Source organism: Lepidothrix coronata, unplaced genomic scaffold, assembly GCF_001604755.1.
Source record: "Lepidothrix coronata isolate B3197 unplaced genomic scaffold, Lepidothrix_coronata-1.0 Scaffold1, whole genome shotgun sequence".
Classification (NCBI taxonomy): Eukaryota; Metazoa; Chordata; class Aves; order Passeriformes; family Pipridae; genus Lepidothrix; species Lepidothrix coronata.
The window spans coordinates 16131148-16153705 of NW_016690181.1; the positions used below are offsets into that span (position 1 = coordinate 16131148).

A 22558-nucleotide genomic window follows, 5' to 3' on the forward strand; every position below is an offset into this window, starting at 1 on the left:
GACTGGAAGTTAAAAGATTGATGACAGGTATTCATTTACTTGAACTGAAGGAACTGGACATTTCATGAACAAGTGGATAACAGATGTCTGTGTATACCTTCGAGCTAGGAAAGGGAAGTCTCTGTCTCTTGGCAGGGTAGAGCTCAAGGAGCTGTTCACTACCAGCCTCTGGAGCTTCAGCCTCAAACCACTCATCAGATACTGTTGTTTGTGAGATGAGAGATTGAGCCTCATTGACCCAAGTCCCTTCCAGTCCATAGTTATGTAAGCTTGGGATTTTTAGTAATTACTCCTGAGAGATTTTACATGTAGGAGCTGGGAGTGCATACTGCTTAGACCAGGGCTGGCCACCTGAGTGACCAAGCAGTGAGGAAAGGGTCCAGGAGGGGCTAATGCAGGCCAAAGACTGGCTGGGAAAGGTTTGAGAGCAGTATGTAGACACATGGGGTATTGTAGACATCCTGGGTCACCCTGGGGGTGACTGTGCTGACCTGACACTGCTTCTGGTAGCGTCTCTCTTGGTCAGGGTATGGTCAGGTCCTCTGGGCAGCCCCCTGTGCTTGTGGTGTTATGGGAGATTGAGAAGGGATAGCTCCTTAAATCAGGAGGGAAGTGTCAGGCAGGGCACGGTGCCCTGAGCAGTGCTGTGCACCACAAGGTCTTGGCAGTTCTGAACCAGCATCTGGAGAAACAAACCTGTGTCTGTCTACACCTGACTCTGCAGACATCCTTTTCCTGGGACTGTCTTCAGAGCACCATCAGTAAGCCTTGGTCTTTGGTAGGATTTGTGAAGGATGCCCCGTGCAGAGGGTCATGATCCTGACACTGCACAGCCATGCAAACTTCACAATCTTGTGACACTGGGAAGCTGAGAGCAAGAAAATATTTTAAGAAGAGATGCAAGAAACCACTGCACAGTTTGAAGGCAGAGCTGTAATAAAGCCTCTTGAAAAGGCAAAGGTGCTGGACAAGCTCTGTTTAACTTTTCTTTTCATGAAAGGAAAACCACAAGTTAATTTAAAGAAAGTTTTTTGTTGTTTTTGTTTTGTTGTTTTGGTAAAGTGTTTCAGTTTGAACTACTCTCACACAGTCCCTTCATATTGTGGTTATCAGAACTGATCAGAAAATCTTCAATGAGCAGGAAAGATTTGATTCCCAGCAGTGGGCAGGTGTGGGCACCTGGGAGCATTGCATCCCCTGTGCTTCCTGCAGCTGGCAGGTGAAATGAGGGACCCACCGGCCCTGGCACTGAACACTGCTGGTTACCATCAGGGACACGAGAGCAGGAGCCATGAAGTGCTTTCGTTTGGCTTTCAGTCCTACACCCAAGGCCAGGGTCACGTTGAGGCTGGAGGGCTGTGACATTGCTGCTGCAGTTCTGGCACGAACTGGGGCCATGGGCTGTTGAAAAACGGTGACTGAAATGGGGTGTGCAAAGCGTTTTTTCTGAACTCTGAGTGGCCCCTGGAGAAGCCTGTACACCCACCTGCCAGGCACGGGCTGCAGAGAGTGCTGCGGGAGGATGAGCGGCAAGGCCATGCCCCGGGAGGGGAGATGATCCCGTGGAGCTGCCTGAGCGCAGCCGGCTCCCAGCGCTGACCCCACATGCGGGGATGTGATCGGTGCCTGCCTGGAAGATCATGTTGGCGAGACCCAGGGACCGGTGGTGGGTGGGAGGCGGCTGATGTCAGAGCGCTGGACCCGTATCTGTGGCAACCAGAATAAATAAATAAATAAGGCGTGTGTGCTGGAGCAGGAGGCGCACAAGCTGCTGCACTCCTCAGCACAGGCTCGCTGAATATCTCTTAAGCAGCTTAGCACCCTTGCTCCAGTTTATTACCTGAGCGTCTTCGTGTCTCCCGGGCGGCTGAGAGCATCCTGCCGCCGGGTCCCCTCGGCAGGGACCCCAGGAGCCTCCCCCTCTCTTCATCCCTCCCTCTCTCCCTCCCTGCGCTGACAGTGGTTTGCTCCGAGCATCCAGAGCTGGATGCGAAGCCGCTGCTCCGCGGTGAATTTCGGTCCTGCCGCGGAAGGCCGGAGGCGTCTGCTCTCATCCCCACGGCGGGCCCGTCTGCAGGAAGGTGTTTGAATTCCAAGCCCAGCAGCCGGTGCCTGCGGGAGACGAGCAATGCTGGAAGTGCTGTAGCTGAGCCGGAGATGGATAGTGTCAGCAGCAACAGGAACATGTCTTACAGTAGATGGAGTTACAACAGGTATCGTCTGTCTTGTTTTGGTTTGTTGTTTTCTTTTTTTTTCCCCTTCCTGATATTGTAAAACCATCACGCTGTTTATATAAACTGAGGCGGAGAGCCCTCTTCAGGGAAGCAAAACCCTTTACTAATGCTTTAACAGTCTGAAATACACTTGAGACACCCTGGGTTCCCAGGAACTCGAGCAGCGGCGTTTGCTGTTGTTTGGCAGGTGTTTGTCTGGAAATCAGGGTGGTAGTTTCACCCTGTGTGGCTGCACTGGGGGTGCTCCCAGCCCTGAATGCACAGGTTTCCTGGTCTCTCTCCTCTGAGCAGGGCACTGAGACGCAACAATCACCTCAGCAGTCACCCAGACTTCTGAAAGGTGGTCTGTAGGAACTGCTGCTCGAAGCCGGTGCCTACACGTTTTCTACCTCATAAGCTAAACCTTGGGGAATGGAGACAGCAGGGAGCCAGGATGTGGCTGAAGAGTGATATTTTCAAGCAAGCACTGTGTACAACCTGGGTACCACAGAGCTGACAGGTCTGAATTCAGTGTCTCAGTGAGACAGTTGCAATATTCCCACCGTGTTTCATATCAGCATGTGTGTTTTTTCTCTTACGGGAAACAGAAATTTATTGTAGCATTAGTTTTGTTTTTATGTGATTCATGGCTGTGACTGACAGGTTCTTCAAGCCTGGATTAAAAAAAAAAGGGCAAAACTTTAATTTTTTTTTTTTTTTTTTTTTTTACTTTTTGTCTGTGTAAATGTTACACCTGAAATGGAGCCAGATGCTAAGCATGAGCAGTATTAGGACCTCACTGAATCACTCCCACAGGCCACCATGATATCCTGAAGAAATGCCCATGGAAGTGGTTTTTAGTGCTTGAACAGGTATTTGGTGTTGCTCATGCTCCCTGGGTGCGTGGGTGTATATTGTTTATATGTGCATCTAGGGAGTATCACTCATTTTCAGTTCAGTCCTACTGCCTCAGCAGAAAATTTACAGATTCATACAGTGGTGGCAATGGAACAGTGTCCTTAAAAAAAAAAAAGTGTATATGTTTATGTATATGTAAAACTGAGTTATACAACAAGCTGTGCTTTTATGGATATATTGTCCCACAAAGAGAATGTTTTCCATCTGATGCCAGCAGTGAGATCCTGTAGTATTCAGTCTGTGCCATGCAGCCCAAGTTTTCAGCAGTTTTGGTACCTCAAACCTACAGTGAACAATCCAGAAATTTCACACAAACTCCTCTTGGATGTCTTCTCCTAGTGCTACTGCACTGTGATTTGACCGTATGTATTTCTTGCAATCTATTTCTCCAGTTTTCAGTCTTCGTGACTGTTTATCAGCCTTGTACCCAGGAACATGCTACACTCATGTGTCCACCCTGCTAGGCTTTTGTATTTCATCTGAGGGGAGAAATGCAACATTTCAGTGCCCAGGCTGGTTTTTTGGTGGCCAGTTTCCAGATTTTGAAACTTTTCCTAATAAAGCCAAGCTCCATGAACTGGTACCTGTGTACTATGTATATATATATATATAGCAGTGCTGAGAGGCTGAGGAGTGAATTGCTGCTTTTACTCACAGCCTTCCCTTCTGAAAAATGGTGCAGAGTTGGTCTCACACACTGGGCCTGCCCTGCCACACCCCTCTTGTGCCCAGCCCTGTTGCAGAAGAAGGATCTAACTCTCTTGTACCCCAAACCCTGGTGGCTGACGTTTGCCTTTGGAACATGTCCCCTGCCCCAATTCTGGTCTCACCGAGCAGTGGCAGAGATTTGGGGGAACTTTCTACCAGGAAGGGAAGGAAATAAGAGGTTCTTGTTTTGAGCATCTTGGAGCACCTGTGGTGCATGCCAAAGCCTCTGGCTGGGCACTGGCTGCTTTTCTGTCCTGCAGGCTAACACCAAGCCACCACAGGCTGAGACCTTCCCATGACTCCATATGTGCTTGGACTGGAACATGAAGTTACTGCAAGATTTCATGAAAGCTGAGCTCCAGTTTTGTGTGTTGTAGGAGTTTATTTAGTAAAGCTAAATAACATTATTTGCCCATTCCTCAAGGGACACCTGTAAGCCTTTGGGTAAGAAACACTGTTGCTTGTAAAGCAATGTTAATGATTCTCACCTCATTCACAAGAGTCCTGTGAAACAACTGTTAGTGTTGGGGTCATTGCTCCTCACCAGTGGCCACAGAAGTTGGGACAGCACTGTGAACAGCCAAGCACTGTGTGAAAGCTGACAAATGAAGCTGGTGAATGTTGTCTCGATTTTTTTAAGGGCAAGAAGGAGGACCCTGGAAACTACAGGCCTGTCAGTCTCACTTCAGTGCCTGGAAAAGTTATGGAAAAGATTATTCTGGGAGGTATTGAAAAACACCTGAAAGACAATGCAGTCATTGGTCACAGCCAGCACAGATTCATGAGAGGAAAGTCCTGCTTATCAAACCTGATTTCCTTTTATGACAAGGTAAACCACCTGGTTGATCAGGGGAAGCCAGTTGATGTAATCTTTTGGAGTTTCAGTAAAGCTTTTGATACTGTCTCTGACAGTTTCCTGGACAAAATGTCGAGCCCACAGCTGGATAAACACATCATGTGGTGGGTGAGCAATTGGCTCACGGGTCGAGCACAGAGGGTGATAGTGAATGGGGTGACATGAGACTGGTGACCTGTCACTAGTGGGGTTCCACAGGGCTCCTTCTTAGGCCCTTCATAAATGACTTGGATGCAGAACTGGAAGAGATACTACAAATTAGAGGACTGGATAATCACTAACCATATGAAGTTCCGCAAGGGGAAGTACTGGATTCTGCAGCTGGGGAGGCACAAACCTGGATGTACAGCCAGACTGGGGAATGAGAGGCTGGAGAGCAGTGCCGTGGAAAGGGACCTGGGAGTCCTGGTCAATGGCAAGTTAAATATGAGTTAGCAGTGCCCTGGCAGCCAGGAAGGCCAACCCTGTCCTGGGGGACATCAGGCAAAGCATCTGTAGCTGATTGAGGGAGGGGATTGTCCTGCTGTGCTCTGCACTGGGGTGGCCTCACCTGGAATATTGTGGCAGTTTTGGGTACCACAATATAAGAAAGATATTAAGCTGTTAGTGAGCTTCCTCAAGGCCTCGAGGGGAAGCCGTATGAGGAGCAGCTGAGGGCACTTGGTCTGTTTAGCTGGAGGAGACTGAGGGGAGACCTCACTGCAGTTACAACTTCCTTGTGAGGGGAAGAGGAGGAGCAGGCACTGATCTCTGCTCTGTGGTGACCAGTGACAGGACCAAGGGAATGGCCTGAAGCTGTGTCAGGAGAGGCTTAGATTGGATATTAGAGTTTCTTCCCCCAGAGGGTGTTTGGGCATTGGAACAGGCTCCCCAGGGAAGTGGTCACAGCACCAAGTCTGACAGAGTTCAGTAAGTGTTTGGACAATACTCTCAGGCACATGGTGTGTCTCTTGGGGATGGTTTTGTGCAGGATCGGGAGGTGGACTTGATGACCCCTGTTAGTCCCTTCCAGCTCAGCATATTCTGTGATTCCGTGGTTCTCTGGATGCACACCCAGGTACTCTTTGTGTTGGCCTCTATGAATCAGCATTGCAGGTATAGAGGGACAGGGCCAATGGAGCAGGTGCTGCCTCCCATAAATACATTTCTATCTATACTTAAAAGCAAAAATGCTCATCATCTATCTAATGAAGGGAACTAAATTAAGGTTTTGGCCTTTGGACTCTGGAACATGCGTGGATTTTTCCCCATGGAAATGTGGGGAGTTGCTATGGCCCATTTAAATGGCAAGCACATGTCTTGCAGATGAAAGCACTTGTATGCAGTATGCAGAGGTTTATCTAGTGGGGTTTATCTGACATTTGTTTTGTATCACAGCATTTGGCCCTGTGATTGTGATCTTTCCTTAGACTTGCTGACCAGGATATCCACAGATCATTCCTGCAGATAGTTTGTTAAACAAAGAGCAAGTCCAATCACTGACTGCAAAACTGGAGGTGAGGGAGCCCTGGGTAATGAGGCTATTCAACACAGTTCACCTCAGCTACTCTCCTAACCAAAGGAAAACTCCTCTTCCCCCCACCAGCCATTTTCTCCTCCCAGCCTAGACCTGTGTGTGTGAAAAGGAAACAGGTACAATATGAAAAGGTTCTTAATGACCACATGTGGCATTTCCAGGCCTGGCTTATTGTCCTTCCTAAAAGGGCAGTCTTAACTTGTGCACATCTTTGCCTTCCTCCCATTTCAGTGCTGTGACAATTTCCTTGTCACTCTGAATGTTGCCAGGCAAAGTGGAGGATAAGCACTAATTTAAACAAAAGCTGGGGATATTTAGGGCTTCTGGGTTCAGTGGGTAACTTCTACAGTGAAATAATGCTGCTCTTTCACCTTCTGCCCTTGTTGATAAGCTGTTTTCTGGACAGTTACTAGTCATTTATATTCAATTCCTGTTTGGTTTCTTTCTCTCCTGAGCATCCTCAATGCTTGAGCATCATCACGCTCCCTGCTCACCATACTTCTGGTCCCTGGGTGTTCACAAATCCTTGTCTTCCAGAGCAGAGCCAAATCGACTCTTTTTCATGCTCTCAGTGTTTAGTACTGGTGCAGGTTTTGGCAGCTGGGCTGTGTTGCCCATCAGCACTTTTGCTGCCTCCCACCAGCTTTGTCCAAGAGTCATGCAGTGCTTCACTCTTGGGGATGCTGCACATGGAGTAGCAGAGTGTTTCCCTATCAGTCTCTTCAGGAAGCATTCATCTATCCCAGTTCACTGATTTCAGATGTCATCCATGTGGGCTTGAGAGCCTCCATGTAGTACTCTCTTTGGGTTTGGTATACTCCTGTGGGAGTTCATGGTCTGTATACATAGAATTGTTCTTTGAAGGGGCTCTACTCTGTGCTGGGGCAGTTGCTGGTGGTACCCAGCACTGACCAGGTAGGACATGAATGCTGTGTGAAGCTGAGTTCCCCCAGGCAACTCGTAGCTGAGCAGTTACTGAAAACATCTGGTGTCAGGAGTGGAGTGAGAAGCAGAAGATGGGGTATTCAGAAGTCTCCTTGTGCTGGCGCTCTTTGGAAATGGAGGTGGCAAGTGGAGGTTTTACCCATCACACCTGGGTGGAAATGAAAGCTCAGAGAGAAGAGCTGTTAATGTGATGGGAAAGTGAAAATGGAGAATAGGTTTTGGCTGCTCTAAGACTGAAGAGCTATTCCCATGAGCTGAGCCACCTGAATCCTTTGTAGCACACACAGCAGCTGGAGACCAGATTGACAAATAATTAGCCCTCCACACCACCACCCAAATTTGACCACTGAGGTCAAAATGGTGTTTATGAAGGCTCATGGTATCAGAGGGAGCTCTGATACCATGGATGTAGTTGAATTCGATCTCTGGGAAGGCATAATTTAGGAAAGTGTGGAGAATTCAGTCAACCCATGGGCACAGGAGACCAGTTTGAAATCAAATATATGGGCAAATACTGCAGACTGGGAATCTGCAGTCTACATGTGGAAAAGCTGTGCAAGGAAGCAGTGATTCTGCCCGATTTTGCAAGGTCTTTCCATGGGTCAGTGGACTATGCACAGCTCTTATGAGGAGGGTCACAACTGAATAGCTAGTCCAGAAGGATTTCTTCAGGAGCAATAGGAAACTTTACAGAAGAAGGAAGGGGTAACCTGCACATTATACCTATACATGAACAAAGATGGTAGTGTTGCTTCTTTTTTCATAAAACAAGTCACAACAAAATACCAGCAGTGGAATCCGTAAAAGCAGTTTTGTCCCTCCTTTCTCACATTTCTTCCTGAGACCAATACATTCATAGTTTTTCTCCCCATCCTCTTTGCTTTGTCTCCATACTTATTTTTTTATTTCTTTCCTGGAGGGCTTTAGTGCAGCCATCCTAGATTCACTAATTACTGCATTGTGATTGATACGGGTTTTATCCATTAGCATTTGCAAGTATATTTTTGGAAACCTACTCTCAGGGTCTTTCAACTGTTGGAGACATCTCGAAACTTTTTTCTATTGATCTGTATCTTTGGTCTGTTCTGGATATCAGTGTTGTTTGTGACTTCCTTTTGAAGCTACTATTTCTCCTTTTTCTTTTTTTATCCTGTGTTGAAAAGCTCTGAGGGAGTATTTGGGTCATGGTGTTGGAGGGTTCCGATCTTAGATCTTTGTTTTTGAAGATTTTTAAACTCTTCTGCCTTGATTTTTCTGGGACACGCTGTCATCAATGAGTAAATAAGAGTTGGCCTCCAAACTTCATCCAAAAAAGCTGTCTTAGGGAAACTTACTTCTCTTCTTTGAATTAGCATCTGTAGAATCCTGAAGAATGTACAGGTCTAACCTTCCTAGGCTTGCTGCAGGGAGTGCACTTTGGCTACAGCAAAGAGCAGATCCTCTCTCCAGTTGCAGCAAAGCCCCACTTTTCTCCTGTGCCATCTTGTGTCTTCAGGTGTTTCCTCCTGGAATAGGCACCTTTATAGCTGTAGTCATTGGACAAAGCCCCTGGGGGGACAAGGAGTGGAATTTGTTCTATGGGACAAAAGGCGGGGTAGAATCAGCCAGCCCTCAAGTGAAGCCAGAATAAAACATTCATGTAACAGATACATAAATCCTTATAAGTTTATAAACGTTGTGCATTTTGTTTGCTGGAAATAGGTTCTTTATTTTTCTTTCACAACAAAGTATCTTAATTTCAATTGCAATGGAGAACCTAGAGTATGGGAATGATGTTTCCTTGCTCAAGTCAAGACACTAGGAAGGATCTGCAGGTGTGTTCATGTGCATCCTCCCGTGCTCAGGATGAACATTTCGTGTTGGTAGCACATCCTTAGAGTGTATGAATTCTTCAGAGACTGCATGGTGGCTTGTGACAGCCTGACAGAGAGGTGTGGGAGAAGAAACTTCAGCTCCCACTTCACCGAAGAAGAAATTTTAAAGCTTCTTAAATAAAAGTAGCCTGAGAAAATATTTTAAACCTACTTGGATCATGTACAGCATTACATGCCTAATGAATGCAAGAATTTCTTCCCTGAAATGATTGCAAGCACTGGAACAGGCTACCCAGGGAAGTGGCTGAGTCTTCATCCCTGGAAGTATTTAAAAGAAGTGTGTATGTGGCACTTAGGGACATGGTTTAGTGGTGGACTTGGCATTGCTGGGCTCATGGTTGGACTTGATGAGGTCATTTTCAACAGAAATGATTCTATGGTTGGTGTTTGAAGCAGCAAATATTGTGGCCAGCAGGTCAGTAATGAGAGTGAGGGGTAAGTTTTTAAAGGAAAGTCAGTACTACAGCTGGTCATCAGTTAATCCACAATATATAACCTATTAGTTAAGAATTTACAGTAAGAAAGAGAGAATTACTTAAGAGACTTAAATCAGCTTACAATAAAAACAGACACAAAATATACACATCTTTTGTCAGTACAGTTGTAGACCTCTATAAAAGTTCCAAAACCTCTGTAAAGCTTTATGCTTAAAATCTGCATTCAGATTGTCTCTTGAACTATAAAGGCAACTCATGCATTTCTTCAGGATAGATGGGGCAATAGGAAAACAGTATAACTGGCCATGGAGAGAATGGCATGTGATATGCCACAAGAAATGCTGTTCTGCCATCCCTTATTAGCACTTTTCCCCTGTTCTGTGGTCTTATCTCATGCCCTGTGTGAATGCCTTTTGTTACCATGTCTAAAAGACACACTAAGTGCCACGTCTGCAGTGCTGGGGCACACAATTGTCAGTCTCTGCTGTGCCTGAATATGTGCACAATGCAAGGAAGATGGAACGTTGCAGCTCTGAGCTACCAGATACTCTTTGTGCTCTCGCTGCAGCTTTCAGCGTTAGATTGCATCTTAAAGAAAAAACAGCCACGTCGCTCATGATCTGCATTGTAATAAAAAAGAAAACCTTTTCTTTCTCCAGTATATAATTAGTGTAAATGTCACTTCTAATAGAAGTCTGAGGATTAATGTTCGTGGCTGAACACCAGCAGAGAGGGTTTTCCGCTTCAGAAATGAACCAGGAGAGAAGAGCCATCCTGGCTGTTGACACAGTGGCTTGTGGCAGGTGCTGCATATGCAGCCAGCAAGTGCCAGTGCACGTGGCTGTGGCAGGTTGATGGGGTCTGGGGAAGCTTGTTCATCACTGATTTTAGGGGATGTTTCTGCAAGAAGAGAAAAAAATAATATTCGGTTCATTCTGTTCTCTGCAAAGGCCAAAGCTGATCTTATTTTTTGCTGCGCAAAAGCAGGTAGGGTGGCTTGGTTCATGTCAAATGTCATATAACTGGGCTAAAACCACTGCCTCATCCAGTCGTGTTCACCAGGTTAACAAGCATCTCTTTGTATCAGTATATCCACAACCATCACTTTCTAGAAGAGGCTGAAACAGGGGTGGCAGCTCTTTGCAGCACCCCCAAAGTCCATTGCTTTTGGCTTTGTGCTCTGGGCTAGTGGCAAGCACAACCCTTCCAGCAGGCATGGGGTACTGCCCCTTTCAGAGACATCCCAGGAAGTGGAGCCTGCAAGGAGAAGGGCTCGCTGCTCTCATGGGAAAAGGTCCCTAGTGCCCTGGATATCCGTAAGTGCCACACACCAGCAAATAAAAATAAACCTGTTGAGTTTTGTTTATTCCTCTGTCTGTGAAAAATTAGTATCTCATGAGCCTTCCAGATGACTGGGCTGAGTTCTGCTGGCAGTCACCTCTATTTGTAGAAGAGACAGATGTTGGATATATCTGAAATGCTTAAATGCTGAGGTCAGAACAGGGGAAGATTCCAAGAGCTGTTAAGAAAACAAAGATGCTCCCAGAGGAGTGCAGCTCTTCCAAGTGTAACCTGTCAACAAATCAGCTCAAAATCAATTTTAAAAGTATTTTTTTCAGTTGCAATTTGTCTCTAGAAGTCCACTACATAAATGATCATCCAGGTAAGTCAGCTTGCTTGAAAAAAATAAGATTATTTCTTTTTTTTTGTAAGCTTCCTGAGTTGCGTGTTTGGTTATTTTTATCCTACTGGGGCTATGATGTGTTTTGGTCGTGTAGCTGACAAACTGTCACACTCTGTCAAACATACAATTGCTTGTTGGTCGGGTAAATGTGTCAGTTCAAATTCATCCACCAATTTGTGGGTCCTTAGGGAGACAGGATGTGTAGCAATAATCTTCTAGTCATACTTAGATGCTGCTAAACTAGAGACAGTGCTCTTCTGCTTCAGAAACAGTCCAGTTTGTTTTGAAATTTCACCATTTCATGCACCACCAGCACCCTCTTCCTTCATGCTGTGCATTTTTGCTGCCTGTCAACACAAGCAGCTGTTTTGAAGGATGGAACATTTCCTCGTAGCCCCTACAGGCTCTGATGACATTGATATTAATGTTAAACTATTGATTTGTTCTTGGGTAATTGTGTGCAAGCTTACCTAGGTTCACTCTTGTCTTTGCAGAGTTTGCAGGCAATCCTTTAAAACATAATTCTTGAAGTTTAACTTTTCCAGCTTTAAAATCCTACTCGAAAATCCTATTCAAACATCTTCTGCTGGGACGCCTGAAGTATCAAAGCCAATTTCTTAATGTGCTTAACGTGGCTTTTCTACGTATGCTCTCACAGGTTGTTTTGTAGAGCTGTAACCTAAAATCCTACCAAAACTCAAGAGAATTTGCCTGGTTGGTGAAAGGTGCTCCCAGAGAGCTGGGCCAGCTCTGCTTTCTGAGGAAGGCTTTGTAAGGAAGCAGCCTGGAGGGACTCAGCAGGGGATATCAATCTGATAGCCAGTCCACGAGAGGCTGGCTCCACACTGACTGTTTGGCCTGTCTGCAGGATGTTCAGGTTTCTAAAATAAAACCACAATTTTCCTTTTTTCCTCTCTTGAATTTTGTTCTTTTTTAGTGCAATACTGTTGAAGTGTGACTGCATGGGCTTTCCCAACTGAAGTTTGTTCATCCTTCCGTTGTATTTCTTTATGTATTAGGTGGAACAAAAGAAGTACTCTGCTTTTTAGTATAATTTGGCTAGTTTTAGGAAGAATAATGAAACTTAGGCTTTGTAACAGGGTCTAGTAGTTTTGAACCAGTTTTCAGAATTAAGTTATCATCTGGATCATGAAACAGTGCGCTCAGACCTGAAAAGACTTTTTGGTAGGAAGGTGCAAATAAATAAAGGAGAAAATGAAGAGAGGGGTCAGTATGGAAGCTGGGAGCTGTTCATTATTAAATATCCTGGAGCAAGTGTCTTTATTTTTATGCACATGTGAAGCAATGTTGGCAACCAAGAATGATGTGTGTGGTCAGTGCGTTCGGTTGGTTTTAATTAGGTGGGTCTAAGTAAATCTCAGAAGAGCCAACTTGCACAGTGCAGATTTCTGGTGAAAACAAGAAAAAGCCTTTTAAGTAATGAATAGTTTGTAGCCTTGTCTTACTAGCAACAAGTGAATAATAAATATTGAGAGGGAGCTGGAAAACAGTGGGACTGGAGCTAGGCTCCAGCGTATGGAGTGAACAGAAGCTTAGAGGGTTTGCCAGTAGCTTTCCTTGCATGACATACTGTGCTTCAGCAGATCTAAAATCCAGACACTGATAGATAAGTGTCATCTTCTCTTGGAAGCTGTGATTTTGCCTGGGATGCTGAAGGCTGTTGTGGTTTCCTTCCCACGTGTTCTTTGGTGTGCACAGACACTCTGCCACGTTTTTCCACCTCAAATTTCACTCCTTTCACCCTCAGCATGGGCCATACAAACTCTTTTTTCCTCTCTGTCATGCTTTATTTTATTTCTCACCTTCCTAGAAATCCCTCGAATGTATTTAATTAGTGAGGATTCTGAAATTCAGTTTGGGCCGCTCACGCAAGAAGCACAAGAGCCAGTCTGGGCTATGAACCCAGGTTGAGGCCAAAGCCCACTTAAGTCCCTCCTTACAACCCTTCTGTTCTTTTGCTAATCACAGTAAGAGGATTAACTTGAGGAGTATGGGATGTTGAATACTACAGTCAAAGATGTTCATATCAGGCTCTGGGCTATTTTCATTCGTCCTTTTGCAAATGAAAAATGATTCCCGAAGCGATGGGTGTACTGAGATCCAAGGCAATTTACTCGTGCTTGGAATGCAGGTGTATATATTGCAGGAAAAGGAACTTTGAATGAAAAATAAGAACTAGCCTTAAATGAGAGCTGAGATTTAATGTTCCAGACTTGTTTAAAGCCAGTGCTTTTGCTACTAATGTCCGCTTGTATTTGGAAGGAGTTGTATCACACAGATGTTATTTGCTTTCTGTTAGGAAAAATAATGGGCAACTATACAATATTGTACTGCTTTTGTCAATGTCTGCTTTATACTTTATGTGAGGGTGCACTGCTCCCATCAGCTTCTGGTGTAGCCGGGCTGCTCTTTGCAAAGAGCTGAGGCTAAATCACTGCTATTTATTTATTTTTTTTTAAACTCCTAGAGTTGTGCTTCAGTCTGACTACAGGGATTATTAAATTCATCAGCTCAAATATGGTATCATTAAGTGCAAACACACTGCTTTTTGCTCGCGAGGCTGGGAAGGAAGGTGGTGATATTTTCCTGATATTTACTGTCTCCCCTGGGCATCAGCTCTTGGCTGCCAATAAGGCAATAGGCGGTGCTGCCTGCAGCCCCTCTTGTGCCCCCGAGGAAACAAAGCCAAGATTTGTCCAACAGGCATCCTCCCAGGCAGGCATCCCAAATGTGCCTGGGAGGGCAACTGGAGCTCAAATGTGGTGACCAAACTCTGTTTTGTTCACTGTAATGTCTTCATGTACATTTGATTCATTCATTAGGAAATCTGTGTGGACTAGTAGGTTGTTTTAAAATGTAATTTGTCTTGCTAAACCCTCTTGACAGAGGAAGCCATGCATTTTTTCTTTGACTCAGCTTGATTTTTCTGACACTGACAATTATCTTTCTGTTAAAAATCTCTCTTTGCTTACACCTTGCCCTCACTGAACTGTGGGACCCTCTGCACGCTTTGAAATATGTACCTAAATCCTTTTCCTGTGGTTCTTATGAATCACGCCAAGAACAACATTGCAAAGAATCTTAGTTTGCAATCTTATCTTGTTACCTTCATGGCTGGTTGTTTGGCCCAGACTTTGTCAGAGAGAGCAGCTGCTGGTGTTTTTATGCACTTCTTGTTCCTATGTACTGAGAAGCCTCAGTGCTTGTGCCTCTAGTAGCAGTATAATGCTCCAGCAGTGGCATGGGGGCCTGAGTCTGTTTGCAGATCTGGCTTCTTTACCAATTATTGCTGTTTTCTACAGCTGTAATGCCTGAGTTTACCTTTTTGATGTTTTCTCAGTCACAGCGTAGCTGTACACAAATTCTGAATTCTGTGTATGGTAAAATAAATAATATACGTCAGCATTGAAAATATCAAGAATCCATTTTTTTTACTAAGTTTCTCTTCACGACTCTTGTGTAGGTAGTTGGCAAGTCAGGGTAGGTGACTTGGATAAGAATAGGCACTGAGAGAGGGAGTAATAAAACAGATTATTTAGCAGAGAACAATACTAAAGCCCTTTAATGAGCCTTTGCTGAAATATCTCAGATTCAATCTTTTAAAATGATGCAGAAATTATGCAAAAAGTTTTCTATTGTTACTTGGATTCTGTCCACAAGTACTGTCAATTTTTTCCATGCATGAGGTCTAGAAGTTATGACTTATGCACCATTATAACTTAGGCACTGTCAAGTTATTCTGTGCATAAGTTAGAGCAGGTTTATAAGTTATAACTCTTTTTGGGGGTGGGGGGACTACTGAAAACCCCATCCCTGTACAATGGACTATTTAAATATGTACTCAGATCCTGCTGGCTGTGGTATGATGAGACTGTTCTTAAATGCTTCTTAGTCTGACTTAAAATTCACCTTCACCTGAATGCTGTGCATGAGGGCAGTCTCACTGCCTGACTTTGCCAGATGGAGCGAAGAGAGCCCAGGTACCAGGGGAAGATCTTGCTGGAGTGATACTGATTGTTTAAATTTGAGCTCAGCTTTGTTTTAGTTACAGTCTTGTGGGCTGACATTTAACTACAGCCTCGTGCTCTCCATCCAGGCCCCAGATGGGCTTATGAGTATTCTGATCGATGGATTTCAAAAGAAAAATAATCTCATAACGGAAGACACAGAACATTGCTGAGGAAACAAGGAGTGTTATCCAGCATGTTTTAGAGAATTGGATTACTGACCTCAATGAGCCACTCTCCATCTTTTGCTCACCCAGGTGTAGGAGGGATGTTTCTTATTGGATTGTCGGAAGATGTGAAGTTTCTAGAATTAAATGTTTACAGTGAAGTCCCCTCTCTGATGTTCCCTGAGAGCTGCCAGCATGCTCCATGCTATCTCTGACATCTTGTTTGTCCTGTGACTGTGAACTTTACCTTTTCCTTGATGCTTTTCAGACACCCTCTGGATATCATAGGAGACTTTTAGGGCCACTAGATGAGCCTTTTTTTAACCAAATCCATATTCTCATCTTTCAGTCTGTAAAGGTGTTAGTGCAGGAAATACCCCTTTAAAAATACAGCAAGCTTAGGAAGACAGTTTGTTTACTCCCATCTCTTTCAAGTCCTCTCCTTTGTATTCCTTTTTTTGTTCTTCTGCTTTACTGTCTTGTCTTTTCTTTCCAGTTTTACTGCAGTTATACCCCTGGGGATGGACCATCATAAAAAACCCAAAAGAGTTAGTTTTATTTTTGTTGCACCTTAGCAGCGGATGAGGCTAGAGAAAATGAGGGTGGATCTTCACAGATGTTCACTTGCCTGAGCTGTCCCACGGAGGATTCAATTTCCTTCTGAATTAAGTCTGTGCTGTCTTACTAACGTATTATCTGACAGCTGACCAGAGAAATATAAGCTGTTATTTTGAGGTATTAATCATGTTCTGAAACAGAATTACAGTGTGGTGGCTGTGCAATGAGCACAACTTTGCAGTGCTGAAAACCTTGTGTGTGCAGTGGTAGGTTTGCAGCCAGGCATCTCCGTAGTACAGGGCATTTTCATCATGCCTGACCTTTTTTATTTTTTTTTAAATACTTCTTGATTAAGTCATTAATTTTTAAATACTTCTTGATTAAGTTATTAACAAAAGTAATTGTTTTATTCTTTTAAATAAAAATATTTTCAAATATCAGGTAGGACTCTTTTCTCTAAAAGGGTGAATCAAGTTAGTTTAATTTCAGAAATAAGCCCTAGTTCATAAGGTTACAGGTGTCATTGTGTTGCAGTTTGTAGAGCCACACTCCCTCACCAGACTTGGCCTGGGAGGATGAGGAGGAGGAGGAATGCTGCATGTGCCTGCAGCCCAGCTCCACAGGCAGCAGTAACTGGGACTGCTCAGGGAGTGACAGGGCTTGCTCCAGGTGAGCAGCACAAAGTACCTACCCAGCAGAAGACAGTGTATGTCAGAGTGAATGGAAGGGAGGATTTCCTTGATATCTCTCTAAAATACCCAGGACTGGGCACTGCTGGGAACGCCATTGGCATGACTTTTTTTTTTAAGTTTAATCTGAAATAATATGATTTCTTTGCAGTGAGTGATGCGGATGGCCTCTTAGGTCTTGGTCCCACTCTTTGCTGCCTTCTTACCTTGCATGTACTGTTGCCCCATTAGCAGTTTGTTTTTTGTAGAAAGGGGAGGGGACTATGCAGACTGGGGCTCCTTTGCAGTTCTAGTCTCTGGATAGACCCTCTGTTCCCAGGGCACACAGTCTCTGTCAGGGCAGAAGGGTTTAGTCTCAGACTGAAGAATTATCTTCTGTAAGGTCTGCAGAAGCAGGAGTTGGTCTCCTTTTTTGTCATTGGTGTTTTGTCCTGTTCCTTTTAACCATGGCATCTAATCTAGAACACAAGCAGGAAAAGGCACCATCAAATAGTGGCTGCTGTGTGAAGGCAAGTAGCAGTGCAGATGCTGCCAGCAAACCTGATTACTAAGGACTTGTCTCTAGAAGCTGGAACAGGCTCAACTCATGCCAAATTTCATCTTGTCCTTATGTGCAGAGCTGCAAACTGCTCTCTGTTCTCAGGTGCTGTCGTTTGCCATGAAATCTGTCTGGATGGGAGTGCTGACTGCATCCCGAGTGCTTCTTTCAAAAGAAATGCGAAGGAAAGTCCTTGGGCTGTGCTGGTGGACATGAGCTGGCAATGTGAGCACACAGCTCAGAAACTCAGCCATGTCCTGGGATATATCAAAAGAGTCATGGCCAGCAGGTCGAGGGAGGGGATTCTGCCCCTCTACTCTGCTCTCATGAGGCCCACCTGAAGTGCTGCATCCATCTCTGGGGTCCCCAGCACATGTGGGACATTGACCTGTTGGAGCAAGTCCAGAGAGAGCCTCAAAGTTGATTAGAGGGATGGAGCACCTCTGCTACGAGGAAAGGCTGAGAAGATTGGGTTTGTTCAGCCTGAAGAAGAGAAGGCTTCGGGGTGATCTAATTGCATCCTTGCAGTATCTGAAGGGAGCCTACAAGAGAGATTGAGAGAGATTATTTACAAAGGTATGTAGTGACAGGACAAGGGGTAACGGCTTCAAACCAAAAAAGGGCAGGTTTAGATTAGCTATTAGGAAGAAATTCCTTACTGTAACAGAAGTGAGATGCTCAAACGGGTTGCCCAGAGAAGCTGTGGATGCCCCATCCCTGGCAATGTTCAAGGCAAGGTTGGATGGAACTCTGGGTAACCTGGTCTAGAGGAAGGTGTCCTTGGCCGCAGCAATAGATTATCTTTGCCTTCCAACACAAACCACTCTATGATTCCTCATTTAGGAAATGGGGTGGGGAGAGGTGCCAATGGCATGTGCCTGCCTTTCTTCTCCCCCGGTCTCAAAATGCCTGTTACCAAAGGGTAGAGGGAACGGGGAACCCTCCTCCCAAACAAGCAACCAAATCCTACTTGTGAGTTCAGCTCTGCTAAGCTTAGACAGGTCCTCTGTTTCAAACCCTGCATTCTTTTTTTCCTCTCTACCTCCCAATATATATTACATTCACCTGCCTTGCTCAGTGTTGCAAGGCATAATTCCTTCCTATTTTTTGATTAAATCAATTTCAATGCTCTACTTAATTGAATAAATACACCTTATTCCTACTTGCTGACTTAAGACACTCATCAGAAACATTACTTTTATGTGGAAATTAGGTCTCTTCCCCAGAGTTTGCATTATGAAAAATAGTGTTGGTGGTGTGAGTGGCCCCATGGATTAGAAGACAGGCAGTTCAGCTCTTTGGGCACGTCATGGCCGAGGCTGAAGCTGCTCAATAGTCTTTGAGGCAGAGCTGCCAGGAAATTTAGGAAATATGCCTATAGAAAATGGACTATCCTTTACCCTCCAGCAATCATGAAGCTTTGGGGAAGCCAGTCTTGGGCAGTTTTCCTACATATTCTCCCCCACTTTGGACTTCACGAGCAAGCCCCTGAGTGGCTGTTTGGTTACCAAGAATAAGTGTTACCAAGAAATATTACTCCAGAGTGCTCAGTCACTCAGCACTGAGCCCCTGTGGCAAAAAATAGAATTTATGTAGATTTCAGGAGGTACTGAGAGGAAGCTGAATCCCCTGAGGCTCTTGTGGGAGGGGGAATAAAAAGGCTTTTTTGTCCAACTATGTCATACTCATGCAGTCATGCCAAAGTGCCGCGGTGCAGTGCTCTGCTTTTCAGAGGCCTCTACATTAATTGTTTGACTCCAAGAACAAGATGTCTGGAAGACATAGTGATTAATGACAGGGCAGGCTTTCCTCTCTCCCTGCAGGTCAAGCCTTCACAAGCAAGAATGAGGAGGCTGCTAATGTGGGGCTGGGATTTCTTCCCGAGACCTGCCAGATCCAGAAACTTTATTTCTTTTTCTCACTCAGTGCATTTTTTTCCGATAATAGAAACTGTCATCTGTAATTGAGACTATCACATTGAAATGTGGGAATAGTGCAGAAGTGTATGTAATTTAACTAGTTCTGAGCCTGCTCGTGCCCCTTGCTAAAACAGACATTTTTAGTAACTCTGTCCAGTCCTTTCCAGCCAGCTACATGTTTTGCTATAAAAGCAAGGCAAGCCTCCATCACTTAAACCACAAGGCAGAGGAAGGATGGGTTGCCTCATTCAGCTTGGGCTACACCTGTTGTCCTTAGTGGTCATGGAGATTTGCCATTTTTTTTAAGGCTGCCAGACCAGTGACAGTGCAGGTGGCTGATGCTCCACCTTAATGTGGCATAGTGGCCCCAGCACAGACTTTGTGATTTTTAAACGTTTTTTAAAACGTTGTTACGTGACTTTGGGTTTGTGTCCAGTGAACTGGAGGTGGGATTTGGATAAGCAGTTTAATATATGTGTTGCTGTAGGTGCTGTTGCTGCACCTGATTTGGCTGGCTTTGATGTTGGTAAAATGCCATGCATTTCCTATACCATGTACTAAAGAACAGGACTGATAAAATAGCTGAACCAACAATATCTGTGTATTTATTTCCACTCTGGTATTTATGACCCAGCAGTGGTTTTTATAAGCCCCCCACAGGGTGCAGAGTTAACAAAGTACCATTTCCTTGGTTGAGGTTTCAGTGAATTTTAGATTTCCAAGATGTGGTCTTCAGTTCTGCACTGGCTGCATACAAGCTGTTTGTTACCAAGTCAGCAGGAAGAGGTGGAAGATAACTCACATACCTTAATCTTGTAACAATACTTTGTGATTTTGTAAATGCAAAAGGCAGAATTCTTGAGGCAGACAGAAGGAGCATGGCTTTGTCTTTAAGGCTTAGTGGCATTTAGAAGTCACAAAATCATTAATATGCTTCTGAAATATTTTTTCAGCTCTTAGTCTCTCATATGTTCAATGTGAAATGGCTCATGTTAATAGCATTTTTTCTTTATCATAAATATACCTCTCAACTCACCAATAGCTGTTTGCCATATATATACAATAATGCCATCTGTGTTATTTAACAGTAAACTGATGAGATATTACTTTACTTTACTGCCACTAATTAAGGAATCACTTCACCTGGGAGATGTGTTTATTTTTCAGCTGCTTGATTTTTCAGGTGAGTTGAATTTCAACCCAGGTCACTTGAGTTTACTTCTTTTAACCATGGTTGAGTTAACAAGTTTGCAAGTATTGGCCCCTTTTGACATGACAAATTTTCAGTCCTGTTCTGATTAAGCTGTGATTTAGGTGGAGCATCAGCCTGCTAAACAAATCCAGGTATGTTTTTCAAATTGTAATTGTGGCATATCGTGAGTGAGAAAGTCGTGGCATACTGTGAGTGAGAAAGTTGATCAATGATCAGAGTTCTTGATATAAAAAGCCCGTTTAGGATAAAAAAAACCCCCAAAAACATAAGTGAATAAGAGATCTAGCATTTTAGAAGTGTAGGTAATTGGTAACATATTGGCTGAATGTTAAAAAAGTCCCAATATGTTTAGGGAAGTACTTAAATTCCTTGGTCTCCTTAAAATACTCCATGCAGCTCTTCATTCCTGCATCATTTCTGATCCTCTGATCAAGAAAACATAAGCCTGGTACTTGCACGCAGTTTAGAAAGGAGAAATATGAAAATAGTCACAGGTCCTCATGGAGAATTGAAAACATAACAGTTCCTTTGATCTCTGGCACACAGGACAAGTGACGTGGCTGATGCTTTGCTTGGTTGCCTGTGGATGCTGGGGTTGGTAGGTAAGAGATCTTGCTATATACAGCTGGTTCTTGTGCTTCATGGGACAACAAAATAGACAAGAAAATGGTTGTTTAAGAATGCCCCAGTTGCTTGTTTTCTGAGACACTCAAGTTACACGATATCGGGCAGAAATCTGTCTTTGGAGCACAAATTATTGCTTCTGGAGCAGAAGTCACCCATCCCCCAGATTGTCCCCAAGTGCCAGGGGTACCTGGGGAACACAGGAAGGTGGCCAGTCCCACTGACAGAAGCAAATCTGTGGCCACGATGAGCTGGCCTGAGGCTCAGAGCTGCAGAGGGCTTGCAGGGATATGCTATTTATTGTGAAATGTTTATTTGCATTTTGCAGGCATTTTGCAATATTGGCAAAGTCTGGCAGGGGAAAGGAAGCACTGATTGTCCAGCAATGTGGTTGGCATTTTCTGAGCTAGGTTTGACAGATGCCTGGGTTTAAACTGTGGTCCAGACCGCTGGAAATTCAGGAAAGTCTGCCTCACAGCAACTGCAAAATGGCTTATGTACAGGCAGGGGACACTGCTTTACTGTCATGCTCAAAATGTCACATCTGCTTCCTGTCCATACTAGTAAGGGAGCATCTCTGAAGTATATCCTTCTTACAGAGTTGGCAAGACCCAGATAGCCCCAGCAGTGCTGTGTTTTCATACTTGGACACCTATAGGATAAGTTAAGGGTAATGGGTGAATCAGAAATCACACAGTCACAGCCACATGTATGCTTTGCTCCAGTGGCCTGGTGGGCTATCACCCTGTTTTGAAGACCGAATGGCTGAGCCGTGACAGCCCTGTTGGTCTTGTAACAGACCTTGGAGCAACTAAAAGTGACTTAAGTAGGACCCTGACACTAAAATAATTATAAAGGTTAAGTAAAATCATGGCAAGTGAAGCTACACTAGAATGTGACAATATTCCCCAATTCCGTGGAAGATGTTTCACAAAGCAGCCTCTTGATCACATTAAAAACACAGAGACTTTAGCATCAGAAGTTTCAGTGAGTTTGTGCAGTCCCTGGACAAAGGAGAAATATTCAGTCCAGACTCTCCATTATAGCAGAATAGATCCTTATGAAATAACAAAATAGCTGTCTTTAGACTTTTCTTTCTGATACTTTTAAGCAAGAACATGGTGGAATTTAGCAAAATTTGCTAGGAGTTTGTGAGAGAGCAGAATAAACAAAAAGCCTGAGCCCCATCTCCCACACAAATAAACCACATCCTTAAAACAGTGAAAATACACTTTAAAATGCAGAGTCCAGCCTTTAATTCTATGTAATAAATGAAAAGTGTCATCCATTTAAGTCTTTGCAGTGAACTTGGTGCTGGGGATTAAACAGCCAGGGACATCTGGCAGATGGGACACTCCTTCGGAAAAAGGACTATAGGGTTGGATGAAGTCGATATAGAAATAAGGGACCCTGGCATAATCTGAACAGGCACAGACACGTAACTCTGAAACAAGTCTGAATAAAACTCTGAAGCAGAACCCTCATGTTCCAGCTGAGAGTGGTTTTGGATTCTGGAGATGGAAAAGTCTTTCTGGTGTATGTTATTTTGGGGAGAGAAAACCAAACTCTCAGCTGTAATTTTCTACTTCCCTAATCAAATTCTCAGGGAGATGAAGTGCAGCATGCAGAGCACAGGAGAGAGACCCGAAGACAGGTACTCAGAAGCTCTGC

The 22558-nt window shown here is 44.3% G+C and overlaps 1 protein-coding gene across 1 annotated transcript in view; it reads left to right on the plus strand.

The window, feature by feature from the left end:
- Positions 1-2078: 2078 nt before the first annotated feature.
- TUB (tubby bipartite transcription factor) overlaps positions 2079-22558 on the plus strand; it is a 163933-nt gene continuing 143453 nt past the window's right edge. Inside the window, exon 1 of the mRNA XM_017809859.1 lies at positions 2079-2213. Coding sequence (XP_017665348.1) covers positions 2158-2213 — 56 coding nt within the window. The 5' untranslated portion in view covers positions 2079-2157. The remainder of the gene's footprint in view (positions 2214-22558) is intronic.